At 32.4% G+C, this 12,979-nt stretch overlaps 2 protein-coding genes across 2 annotated transcripts; both read right to left on the reverse strand.

The window, feature by feature from the left end:
* Nucleotides 1-229: 229 nt before the first annotated feature.
* LOC145127480 (uncharacterized) lies at nt 230-1,519 on the reverse strand. The gene is made up of 2 exons (XM_079062670.1): nt 1,184-1,519; nt 230-991 (listed from the first exon to the last, which is right to left on the reverse strand). Exons 1-2 carry the CDS (start codon nt 1,517-1,519, stop codon nt 230-232), a joined length of 1,098 nt encoding a protein of 365 aa, XP_078918796.1.
* A 7,965-nt stretch (nt 1,520-9,484) lies between these two features.
* On the reverse strand, nt 9,485-10,464 carry LOC145127481 (uncharacterized). Its single transcript, XM_079062671.1, has 2 exons — nt 10,161-10,464; nt 9,485-10,005 (listed from the first exon to the last, which is right to left on the reverse strand). Exons 1-2 carry the CDS (start codon nt 10,462-10,464, stop codon nt 9,485-9,487), a joined length of 825 nt encoding a protein of 274 aa, XP_078918797.1.
* Between the last annotated feature and the right edge of the window lie 2,515 nt (nt 10,465-12,979).

The raw sequence follows: 12,979 nt of genomic DNA on the forward strand, positions 1-12,979 counted from the left end.
TGGAGTGAAAATCACACAGGTCACTGTGTACAAGTTCTAAAACAGCTGAATTTCTAGTGACACTAGGAAAGGGCTGTTTTGTCACTTTTGTAAGCATGCATGTTTTACATTTATCAGATGTCATATCAAAGGCCGGAATTAATCCATCTTTTGACATCTCATGCATCTCATGCAGAATTTTGAACAGGTAATGATTTGTCAACAAGATTTAAACGAAACATTCTATTATTTAAATATCCAAAGCCAATAAACATTCCACCCTTAGAAAAACAAACTTATCTGACTCAATTACTTGTTTAAAACCAGCAGAATTCAAACAACTAGAACTAACAAGATTCTTGCGAATCTTGGGAACAAACAAAACATCAAATAACTTAATTGTCTTTCCAGAAGTAAATTCAAGACACACGACACCTAAACCACATATAGGAATAAAAGAATCGTCTCCCATTTTCAGCACCGACCCATCTTCAAGCGGAGTTAATGATTCAAACATCCGTTTATCCTTGCATACATGGTTCGTTGCTCCGAAGTCGATCCACCAAGCAACATCATCATCCTGCATATAGAATGATTCAGGGATAAATGAAACATAATAAACATAATTCTGATTAGAATTATCAAAGTTAGTCAAAAACTGACCTCCTTTAACTTGGGCCGAAGACCCGTTCACTTTCCCATTGGCTCCACTGCTTCCAGCACCATTGTTGCCCAAATTCACACGACAATCACGCTTGCAATGCACAACCTGATTGCACCTCCAACAAACCAGATCCTTTCTCTTTTTGTTGGAGTTGCTTGGGACATGTTCCTGCTTACGTTTGCCATGTCCTTTGTGGTTCTGGTTCCTTGGTTTGTTTTCAACTATATGAACCGAGGGCTGTCCAGGTTCAACTTTTCCTTTGGGTTTTTCAGATTTGTCACTTTCCTTTGCACGAAGAGATTCTTCAATACGAATGTGACTAGCAAGTTGAACCAAAGACAGTTCCTCCTTTTGATGTTTCAAGCTGTGTTTGAAGTCTTTCCAGGATGGAGGCAGTTTGTCAATGATGGTTGACACATCAATAGACTCATCCATAGTCATATGGTGCAGTTTAAACTGACCGTGTATGCCAAGGAGTTCATTGAATTGTTCAGTAACAGACCTTGAGTCGTCCATCTTATAATTGTTAAAGTCACTGACCATAAACTTCTTGCTAGAAGCATCCTCGGTGATATACTTCAACTCAAGGGTGTCCCACAACTCCTTGGCACACAAGGCTTCACTATGGATATCAAATAAAGCATCAGACATACCGTTCATAATGTGACCTTTGCAGATGTAGTCATCGTTGTCCCACTTCTGTCTCCTTCTTATATCTTCAATAGTCTCAACAGCACCTTCCTCTGGCTCCGCTGGTCTTGGAGTAGTCAGCACGTATGCTGCTTTCAGAGTAGTCAGCATGAAGTGCATCTTCTTCTTCCAGCGCCTGAAGTCGACACCTTCGAACTTCTCTAGCTTTGCAAACTTAGTGGTCATCTCGCGGATTGAGTCACCCATCTCCAGGAACAGTAAATATCAGTTCGATTGTAGGGAAATTTAGGGTTTGTGGTGGAGATCTGGATACCAACTTGGATCGTGATATCACTTTCCGAACTGATATTTCTACCCTATGCCTGGGTTACAATAAATTCAGCCTAGGATAATCCAAGTGGACACTTACGATTCTAGGCACAGAAATCGTAAGCCAATTTGTTAGAGGATTCTGTGAAAGTATGATAAAAAACGAGAGCTTAAGATCGTATATCTCTTCTGAAAAGAAGAGTCGTTTCTATAATAAACGATATTAGGGTTTTATTAGGGTTGGGCCGCTATGGATTCCTTTTGAAGCAAGTCAGGGTAATCCGGATTTTAATGAGGATTTAAGGTTACCAAAACTAACGAGTTTCGTTAGTTTTACCATAATCACCCTCAAGAATCGGAATATCCCACTATGTACCCATATGACCTGGCAGCGGGACCCCAGTCAGGGGCTCTGCCCCTTAGACCCCGCTAGGGGCGGTGCCCCCGGACCCCCGACTAGTCGTCGAATCGACTACTAATTTGATCTTATACATGAGTGCATTCCGCACCAACCCGTACACATATTAGAAAACAAATTAAGAAGCCCCTTAGCTCACATGCTAATTCCAGTTACATAAAATGACATGGTAACACTAAAATCACCAACAGTTTTTAGGTTCTCGGAAAACTATGAGTTCTCAAATGATCATTCCTCTCTCTCTCTCTGTGTGTGTGTATATATATATATATATATATATATATATATATATATATATATATATATATATGTGTGTGTTCTTATTACACATTATAATGGATTTAAACTTAGTAATTAAATCGTACCGAATGACAAAGTGAATGTCATGACAACACCAAATAAACTCAATTAAACAAATTATATGACAAAATGGATATCACTTAATATTCAAAACCACTTTATACGTTTTGAAACTTTGGTGTAATAATAACCCAAAAATTTGTCTATTTTCTATTTATTAGAACTAAAAAATAAATGAGCTAAATAGCAAATTAAATACATTGTTTGTCAGCATCATCAAAATGACTTGGTGTTATTACTCTGTATACAACATTTTAAAATAAAGGTTTAATATTATTATCCTTCATAATAAATAAAAAAAATATGTGCCACATTTCATTATCTAATGAGTTTTGACACTTGTCATTTTGTGATAATTTTTAAATAAATAATATCAACATGTCAATTTATGGTTTTTTTCTAATTTTTAAAATAAAAAAGTCACATAATACTTATAGTTATATATGTAAAGTATAAATGTAATAAATATTATATTAAATTGCAATTAATATGTTTCTTCATTTCTTATTTCAAAATTTTATTTTAAAAAATACTTATTATTTACATTTTAATATTTTTTTAATTAACTCGTGTATTACACGAATTTATATCTAGTTTAGTATAAACAAGTAAAATAAAATTGATTCACATTCAAAAATCTCAAAACTCATAACTTAGTGTTAAAAAAATATAATCCGTTGTCATTATATAAAATTAACCTTTATAGTTAAACAATCAGTCTAAGTTCTTTTAAATGAAAGTGAGATTTGGCATCTTTAACATATAAACAAACCAAATACAATAATTTAGAAACCAATTAGTGATTCGTTGTAGAACGATAATAAAAGGAAATGAAATTTTTAAAAGTGGTGCGTGTGGGTGTTTGGATTTGACACTTGACAGGAAACAGGTTATGGGCAATGGGTCGCACCACCATTTTGTACTTTTGAAATGGGCCATGGCTGCGGCCCAGCCTTTCCAGCTTGATGCAGCCACTCTAACATAGTTTTCTAGTTTTGGTAGGCCTAACGACAAGCATTAGCTTAGTCAAATCATTTTCTTTTTTAAAACATAATATTAAATATTAAAAAACTAGAATATATTTTCGTTTATGTGGTATTGAAATGCAATGGGTTTAATTTTTACAAGGATATAAATTTTATATATCATCTCTTTATAGCTGCAATTATATATTATTTATGGCCCCTCAAATGGATATTGTTAAATTGGAGTTGTTAACATATGGGACACACCTTCTACATTCATTTTCAACCTTGATTTTCTTTATGAATTTTTATTGTATTTTAAATAAGCTCATAAAGCTGAACATGTACATATATTAATATATATTAACATATCAAAATCTTCATTATTATTAAAAACAAACATTAACATTTTTAAGTAAAGACAATAACTAAATTATTTTTAAAATCATGCCTTAATTTTAGTCTGGTTATGCTACTTTTTTTATCGTTTCAGTTTTGATTTGATATTGTTCAACATTCTTTTTAATGATGACACTTGCAAATATATAAAGAAATAAATTCATGCCATCCTTATATTCATTTAAAATTGTTTTAAGTGTATAAGTATGCGAAATAATAACAAAAACATGATTCATAAGCATGTACATAAATAATAAAAAAGGCCATGTTTATAAACATATATAAATAATAATCGACAAAGATTGAGAAAAAAAAAACTAGTTAAATAAGTGGAGATTAGATTGAAATCTAGTCATTCTTTAGGCTTACATAGAGACATTACAACAATCTATTCAAAGTAGGAAAATATATATAAAGGTTATTATATTTTGGTTTTATTTACAAAAAAATAACCCTTGATTTTATTTTATTTTTGTTCCAATTTAACCATTATAACCAGCTATTACTTGCAATTTGACTCAAGTTTTAGGTTATCGCAGACAATAACAAGTTTCGATGGTTAAATTTTAAACAAAATATCAATGATGACTTTTTTGTCAATAGGCTAAAATATAAGTCATTTTTTCCAATGCATCACAATTTTTAACCTCAAGTCTTATTTATTTTAAGATTAAATATAATATATTTTTGCTGAAACAACCATTATCAATGATGATTTTTAATATATAATAATAAAAGCCGAATAAAATATAAAAATATATTGTTATGAAATATATCGTCAGTTCTTTTATGATGAAATTAAATGAAATTTTGATATGAAATACATGCAGGTTCCAATTACTTGGTTGAAAAATCTTCATATATGAGTTGGTGTATATTCATGTAAAATAGTTTTAAGTGTATAAGTATATGAAATAATAACAAAAACATGATTCATAAGCATGTATATAAATAATAAAAAAAAGGCCATTTTTATAAACATATATAAATAATAATTGACAAAGATTAAAAAAAAAAAAAAAAAAAACTAGTTAAGTAAGTGGATATTAGTCTATTAGATTGAAATCTAGTCATTCTTTAGGCTTACATAAAGACATTACAACAATCTATTCAAAGTAGGATATATATATATATATATATATATATATATATATATATATATATATATATATATATATATATATATATATATATATATATATAAAAGTTATTATATTTTGGTTTTATTTAAAAAAAAATAACCCTTGATTTTATTTTACTTTTGTTGCAATTTATCCATTAGAAGCAATTATTACTTGCAATTTGACTCAATTTTTAGGTTATCACAGACAATAACAAGTTTCGATGGTTAAATTTTAAACAAAATATCAATGATAACTTTTTTTGTCAATAGGCTAAAATATAAATCATTTTTTTCAGTGCATAATAATTTTTAACCTCAAGTTTTATTTATTTTAAGATTAAATATAATATATTTTTGCTGAAACAACCATTATAATTTGTTTGATTTTTAATATATGATAATAAATAAATACAATTTTGTAATTATACTTCTATTTAATAATATATAAAAACCAAATAAAATATAAAAATATATTGTTATGAAATGTATCGTCAGTTTTTTATGATGGAATTAAATGAAAATTTGATATGAAATACGTGCACATACCAATTACTTGGTTGAAAAATCTTCATATGAGTTAGTGTATATAAAAAACGATTAAAACGAAGATGATCTACAGATGAATTTTTTTGCGAGTTGCATAAATAGTTTTTTAAATAATTATGAAATATTTGTTGACATTGGTAACCATTATGAAATCCAAGAGAAAAAGACAACCATATGACGTTTGTTGTTTGGATTTTTAAAATCATGGGCAGATTGCTATTAACGTGGTATATTGTAATCTATATATTCTATATAAATTAGAATATTTATTGTTGAGTTATCGCAAGAGTTGAGCTTCTATGTCATGCGGGCAAGACTGTTTTGCATCTTCTCTATCTATCTATGAATGAAGTAACGTATTGTTTTCAACCAAGTACTTGGTATGTGGATGTAAATTTCGTATCAAAGTTTGATTTAGTTCCATCATCAAAAAGTGACAGATACATTTCATAACAATATGTTTTTATATTTTATTAAATAGAAGTATAATTAAAACATGCTCCTATTTAACCCAAGTGAACTATCGTTCTATAAAATTGCGTTCCAAAATATGTACCACGAACATTTCCCAACATCTTTAAAATCATCATAGGGACCCCAAAAGGATAAAATAAATGCACACTTTTACTTTCCAATACCATTTTAAGAAGCAGTATTAGATAAACCCCCAAAGATAAATCTTATACTTTCTATTTAGACAGTTTATGATAATTTTTTTGTTAGAGTAAGTAACCAAGCTTATTTTTTGATATGTTTTTGTTTCTTGGAATCTGCAAGTATGGAAAAGGGAATTTTACCCTCTTTAAAACGCAACACCCTCTCTAATATCATATTCACCTCTATATTGCTAACACTTACTCCAAATATATGCTACTTTTGGATAAGTTAATATGAAGTCACGAAGCTAAGTAAAATAATTGTAAAGATATGAACAATAGTTCGAGCGTTTTCAATAAACCAACCACCTACAACTAACTTGTAATTAGGCCTGGCAATTGGGTTGGGTTCGGGTTGACGGGTCACGAGTTGGCGGGTTGGCAGGTCAGAAAACATAAACTCAACCCAACCCATATAATATATGGGTTGGCGGGTCACGGGTTTGTGGGTTGGAAATTTCAACCCAACCCAACCCATATAATCCGTTTAAGTATATCGGTTCGCGGGTTCACAAGTTAGTGGGTCAAACCCAACTCATATAACCTGTTTAATAAATAAGAAAAACATTTCAAAAAATGAGGTTTTTTCAACATAAAGTTATAAAGTGATTAAAATAATTAACATCAAAAAAGAGGTTTTCAGCATAAATTCATAAAGTCATAAACATCCAAATAAAATTGAAAATTGAAAACATTCATACAAAATGGATGCGTTCTTCATTCGTGACTCGTGAGTATCTAAAAATAACGGCATGTGTTTTTTTATTTTTTGAATAGGGCGCCGCAAATATAGACTAGCGACATACGAATAAGAAATGAATACAATGATATGAAATATTACGAATACGGAAAGAAATCAGATTTCATATATATATATATATATATATATATATATATATATATATATATATATATATATATATATATATATATATATATATATATATGCGGGTTGGCGGGTTGACCCGCGAACCCAAACATGTAACCCAACCCAACCCATAAAATAAACGGGTTGGCGGGTCAAAAATCTCAACCCAAATCCGTCTATTTTCAGGTTGGGTCAGTGTCGGGTTACGGGTTGGATCGAAAGTTGCCACCCTTACTTGTAATCGACAATCGACATAAGTATATGAGAAAACTCTATCTTATTCTAACCCATTAGAAACGCTTTGAGGATTCTCTGATGACATACCTTCTTTATTTTCTTGTGAACCCCCTTCCATCAAAATAAGAAATGGGAAACATAGAAAGATGGTTACTAACCATGCTCGAGAGAAAATTCTTTAAAACGAACATTGTTCACTAGAACAGAAGCCCTTACTGATTTTACACAAGAATCGATTCAACCCCTCCATCTTTTGCCAAATCTTGTAACTTTCATATTATTATTAGGTATATAATCCCAATTGACTATGTCAAAATATTTTTAAATCAATTTTGAAAACTATTGATCTTTTTTTTTCTATGTCCATAGCACTACCTCGTTCACGAGAAACGGGCCATCAAGAATTCCCGATTCTTTAAAAACTTTGATTTGACACATATTAATCGCCAAGGAACCAAAGTAAATGGTTGTTTGATAACCTCTTAATTTGTAAATTAAGAGGTAGGCATTTGTAAATTCAGATTTTTGCCAGCATTTTTTATTAGCATGAATCTTTGCCACCATTTTTATTGGCGCCTAGTTAAGCTAATAGGCCCATAATCTTCATGAACAAAAGATCTTGACATTTTGGGATCAATGCACTAAAAGAAGAGTTATGACCATGAAAAATCTAGAATTAATTTGAAATTATTTGACAAAACTAATGGAATCTTCCTGGAGGTCCATTACAATTTTATAAACTCAAAAGTGAATTCATCTGAGATTTCTCATTTTTTAATTCCAAACTACTTATCTAATTTCATCATATGTGAGCACACTGTCCAAATAATAAATAATCTCAAATGATAATCGTTTGGTCGGCTGATGTCTTAAGAAGTTTTGAGATAGTGTATCACAACAAAGTTCTCCAAATCCACACAAAAAAACAAGTAATTCTTTTTTTTTTTTTTTACTCTTTTGACTTTCACAAAACAAGACTCATCGACCATTATCCCTCGAACCGCTAAATGTCCTCTTCGACGATTAAAGATCCCATAAAAATATCTAGTAGTCTCATCACCATCAATGACACATTACAGTTCATTTTCTTGAACCAAGTTCGCCCTTTTTTTTTTTTTTAATCCTACAATTTTTTAAGAATACCAACCTCTTCTTTCATTTCAGAAGTCGAAAATCTGCCTAAATCAATCTTCCTATCATTATTCTACGATAGACTACATAAATAATTTTCTCTTTCGCCTCCACATTTGCATCTTTTCATCAAGAATTTAAATGTTTCCTAATTAACAATATCTCTAACACCCGATATAGAGGTCCATGAATTGGAAAGAAAAATGGTGCTTGATTGAAATGCGTTGCAACCTCTTTTAATTAGAAGAATGCATACTTAGGTCCAAGATTTTTTTTATCCAAAACAATAACTAATGGATTAGGCTATACCTTATTAATAGAATGAGTAAGAAGGAACATGTCCTACTTGCTCTATTCGCATACAAAAGAAATAACAAAACTTAGTAAATATAATCATGTAACATCCGAAAGTCAAACCATAACATTTATATGAAAGTTACACATCTTTATTTTATCTAAATTTAGTTATGATAACATTTCAAAATAAAATCATGAGATGCGATAAATTCATGATAATATTGTGAATATCATATGAGATAAAAAAATTCACTTAAACATAAATAACTAGAAAATTACACTTAATTGAATTTAATGAAACACATTACGTATTTGTTTTATCATATTGGAACATCCTTATATTGTTCTAAATAGTTTTTTATTGTCATTTATATTTTCCAACTAGTTTATCAATTAGTCTTTATCAGCTAACGATTACATTTTAAACTAGCACTTAATTTTTAGTTATTCTGTCAAACATAGTCTAAAGGTCCAAAATTTTGACAATCTCAATACGGTCAAGATCATTGATTATAAAAAAAATTGTAAGGAAATTTCAAACTAAACAATATTCGTCACTAATCTTTGTGTGAATTTGAATGAATTTAACTAAATTTCAAATAATAGCATTTTTTTTTTAATTTTAAGTAATTATGTTTATTTTAAATTCACAAATCTTCATAAATAGTCCATGTAGTTTTCCAAATTATCAAGTTTAGTCCATAACTTTTCTTCGGTCAGGTCCCTGTGGTTTCAATTTTTATCGTGGTTGGCCCCTCACTCATATGAATAGACTTAAGCCCTTTTTATTTTTTATTTCTTATTTTTTACCTACTTTCAATTTTTTTTTTGGAACGGCGAAATTTTATTAAAAAAACTAGCAAGAAGCTAGAAAAATGAAATTACAATAAATTACAAGCAATGGCAGGATCATGAAGCCATGAAGTCCAAGATATATTAGCTTTACTACACCTATTTGTGACCCAAACATAAGAATTTTTTACCACATCATCAAAAATGACCGATTTCCTAAGTAACACCGTTCCAAAGATAATGGAATTACGGAAATTCCAAATACACCAAGAAGCAGTTATGATCACCGCATCAAAAGCTTTCCGTTGACCACTTCTCCAAGGGAATGAGTTTGACCAAAACAAGATCGAATCCATGGAAAGATGATGAGGAAGCTGAACACCACACCAAATGGCAACCCTAGTCCAAAGATCAATCAATTCACTACATCCTAGAAACAGATGATCGATGGATTCAACTGTAGTGGAACAAACTGGATACAAGATCGAATCCAACAAAATACCCCTATGAGAAAGATTTGCTCGAGTAGGCAGCTCGTTTAATCTTAATCTCCAAATGAAAATATTCAACTTAATTGGAACCCAATTATTCCAATAAGTTACGCCACCACCTGTAGGCAACATACCATTGTCAATAAAAGACCTAGCTGAAGCAACCGTAAAGTGGTCAGACGAATCCAAGAGCCATCCCAACCGGTCAGGACTGGTTAAGTTGTAACCCCTGGCATCATAATCAAAAAAGCCTCCCACTGAGCCTGCTCAATACCACCCTGAGGCAATCTCCTAAGAGACGAAGTATGCCAGCCCATCTCCACCCTATCACAAACTGAAGCAGATTTATGAGAATCTAAAGCAAAGATCCTATGAAAAATCTCTGCAAGTGGCCTATCCCCTTTCCAAGTATCCTGCCAAAAAGAAGTCCTGTAACCATCACCAATCCGAGTCGGACAAAGAGAAAGCAAATCAAAACCACGATCTCGCAGGTAAGACATCATACGGATAACACCATTCCAAGGACCCATCCAATCTTTTTTTTGGGAGTAAAGAACCACAACCTCCATCCGACCCATAGATCACTTTGACTAAGCGAACCCAAATGAGATCAGGGTTGTGAAAAAAGCGCCACCTCCACCTAAAAAGCATAGCCCTATTAAAAGATAAAAGACTACCAACTCCAAGGCCACCTTCTTTTGTACAAGCCAGCACCCTATCCCATTGGATCCAATGCATACACCTGTCATCCAACTCTGCACCCTAGAAAAATCTAGAACGGAGCATCTCTAAAGATTTAAGAACCGAGAGGGGAGCCATGAAGATGGACATTAAATAACTTCCCAGGCTCCCTAGAACAGACTTTATCAAAGTTAAACGACCACCAAAGGAGAGACTTTTCACCTTCCACCCCGATAACTTGGAATGAAAACGGTCAACAATAGGGGACCAAGCCGAGACCCTGGACATACATTGACCTACTGGCACACCCAAGTGAACAAAAGGTAGGCAATCTGGGGCACAACCTAAATTGCAGGCAACCAACTCCACCTGATGATTAGAGATGCCAACCCCAATCAACTTACTTTGTTGCAAATTAATTTTTAGCCCAGAAGCTAGGTAAAAACACCGCAAGATACGAAGAACTGAATTAGCATTTTTAGGATCCCAAGGAGAAACCAATACGACATCATCCGCATAAAAGAGATGTGAGATATCAATCCCACAAATAGAAACACCCCTAAAAACATTTTAGAGATGGGATTTTTGCAAAGCAACGTGTAAGCCCTGCATAGCCAAGATAAAGAGAAAAGGAGACAAAGGATCTCCTTGTCTCAATCCTCTATGAATCTGAAATTCTCCAGTAGGCGAACCATTCACTAAAACCGAAGCTCTAGCCGATCTAAGGAGCTCCAAAATCAAAGAACACCAAATGGACCCAAAACCCATGATTTGCATTATCTCCAAAATATAGTCCCAAGACACCGAGTCAAACGCCTTTTCAAAATCCACTTTAAAAATCATCAGCGGAATTTTCAAAAACTTGCTCCAAGCCACCACCTCATTAAGAAGAAGCCTACCCTCACCCCATTCTTCTCTCCCATAAAACTCACAGGAGCCCTCACTCTTACCCCTTGTCGGTAACTCTCACATCCGGCTACCACCACCACCATAATGATTCATCCTAGTCAGCGACTCTTACATCTGGCTACCACCACTTACATCAATTCAGCCACCACCACCACTACACATTGTCGTCAAAAACAACTTGCATCAGTTCTGTCACCACCACCACTACACACCCTTAATTTCAATCCACACATTCAACCCTATGAAATCATCAAACATACATTTGATAAAATAATAATAATAATAATAATAATAATAATAATAATAATAATAATAATAATAATAATCCATTTTAACCCAAAATAACCCTTATTTCAATCAAGGAAAAAATCCACTTCCGGCAATCATCATCGTTCACCTCCGGCAACCACCACGGTGGCTTGCTCAAACCCAAAAATTATGTAATCATTTCTCAAAACCATGACTTAAACCCAAAAACTATAGATGAATAGGTGTTTAAACAGAAAGCATAGATGAAATCAAACCCTAGAAAATCATGGATAAAATCGAAATCAAACCATTCTAAACCAAATCTAAACATGATGAAATTTAAAGGGAATGAACTAGAATCCAAAAATTAAGTCGATATCAAGAAAGCAGGAAATGATGGTGGTTTTCTAGGGTTTTAGTTGGTGGTTGTGGGAAGAAGAAATATGAATAATAGTGGGTATGTGATGGTGGTTTACAGTAGGAGAATACGGGAGAGGGAGAGAGAGACAGAGATAAACAGAGAGAGTAGAGAGGTGAGAGAAAAATCGAAAGCAACATGGATGGTGACAGAATGCTGACGACCTAAGATTTAAGGGGATACCGACGAGGATCATCAGGAAGAGGATGGTGTTTGTTTGACGACATCAAGGAAAAAGGAGGTAGTTGTTAGTTTCATCATTGTTCATAAAACAGGTGAGTGGAGGTTGTTGATCTCACCAGAGAGAGAAACAAGAAGAGGAGGGAGAGCACTGGTCACGTCGTAGATGGAGATATATGAGGAAGAAAGACATACATGGTGTGGAGTGAGGGGGAATACATAAATGTTTTACTTAGGGTATTTATTTTATTTATTTTTAAATAATTTTTATTAAAGAAAAAAAGGGTATAAAAGTCTTTTTATATAGGCGATGGACCAATCATGTAAGAAATTGAAACCACATGGACCTTCCATAAGACCAAAAAAAATTAAAGACTAAACTTGATATTGTAAAACGCAAACCATTGATAAATATTTGTGCTTTAAATTTGTTATATTCAAATTTTGATCAAATGTGAATAAACTTTCAATAGATGATAATAGCATCAAATCCTAAAATTCAATTAAGTCATAATACATTACTAGTATAAATTAGTTTCACTTTATTGCAATAAAAAAATAAGAAACCATATGAGACTAACCTGCTTGGTAGAAACTTTCCATTTTAGATCGGAGGTCTTGGATTCTATTTCGAGCATTGACGAATTTTACTAACT

This window comes from Lactuca virosa, chromosome 7 (genome assembly GCF_052849685.1).
Source record: "Lactuca virosa cultivar CGN04683 chromosome 7, Lactuca_virosa_CGN04683_v6, whole genome shotgun sequence".
Taxonomy (NCBI): domain Eukaryota; kingdom Viridiplantae; phylum Streptophyta; class Magnoliopsida; order Asterales; family Asteraceae; genus Lactuca; species Lactuca virosa.

Bases quoted from the DNA above. Each gene is read 5' to 3' on its own strand.
- LOC145127480 (XM_079062670.1), bottom strand. From the start codon at position 1,519: ATGACCACTAAGTTTGCAAAGCTAGAGAAGTTCGAAGGTGTCGACTTC. The intron at 992-1,183 runs GTCAGTGACTTT...AAACATCAAAAG, and splicing joins CTTCTAGCAAGAAGTTTATG to GAGGAACTGTCTTTGGTTCA.
- LOC145127481 (XM_079062671.1), bottom strand. From the start codon at position 10,464: ATGGGTCGGATGGAGGTTGTGGTTCTTTACTCCCAAAAAAAAGATTGG. The intron at 10,006-10,160 runs GTATTGAGCAGG...TGTTGCCTACAG, and splicing joins TAGGAGATTGCCTCAGGGTG to GTGGTGGCGTAACTTATTGG.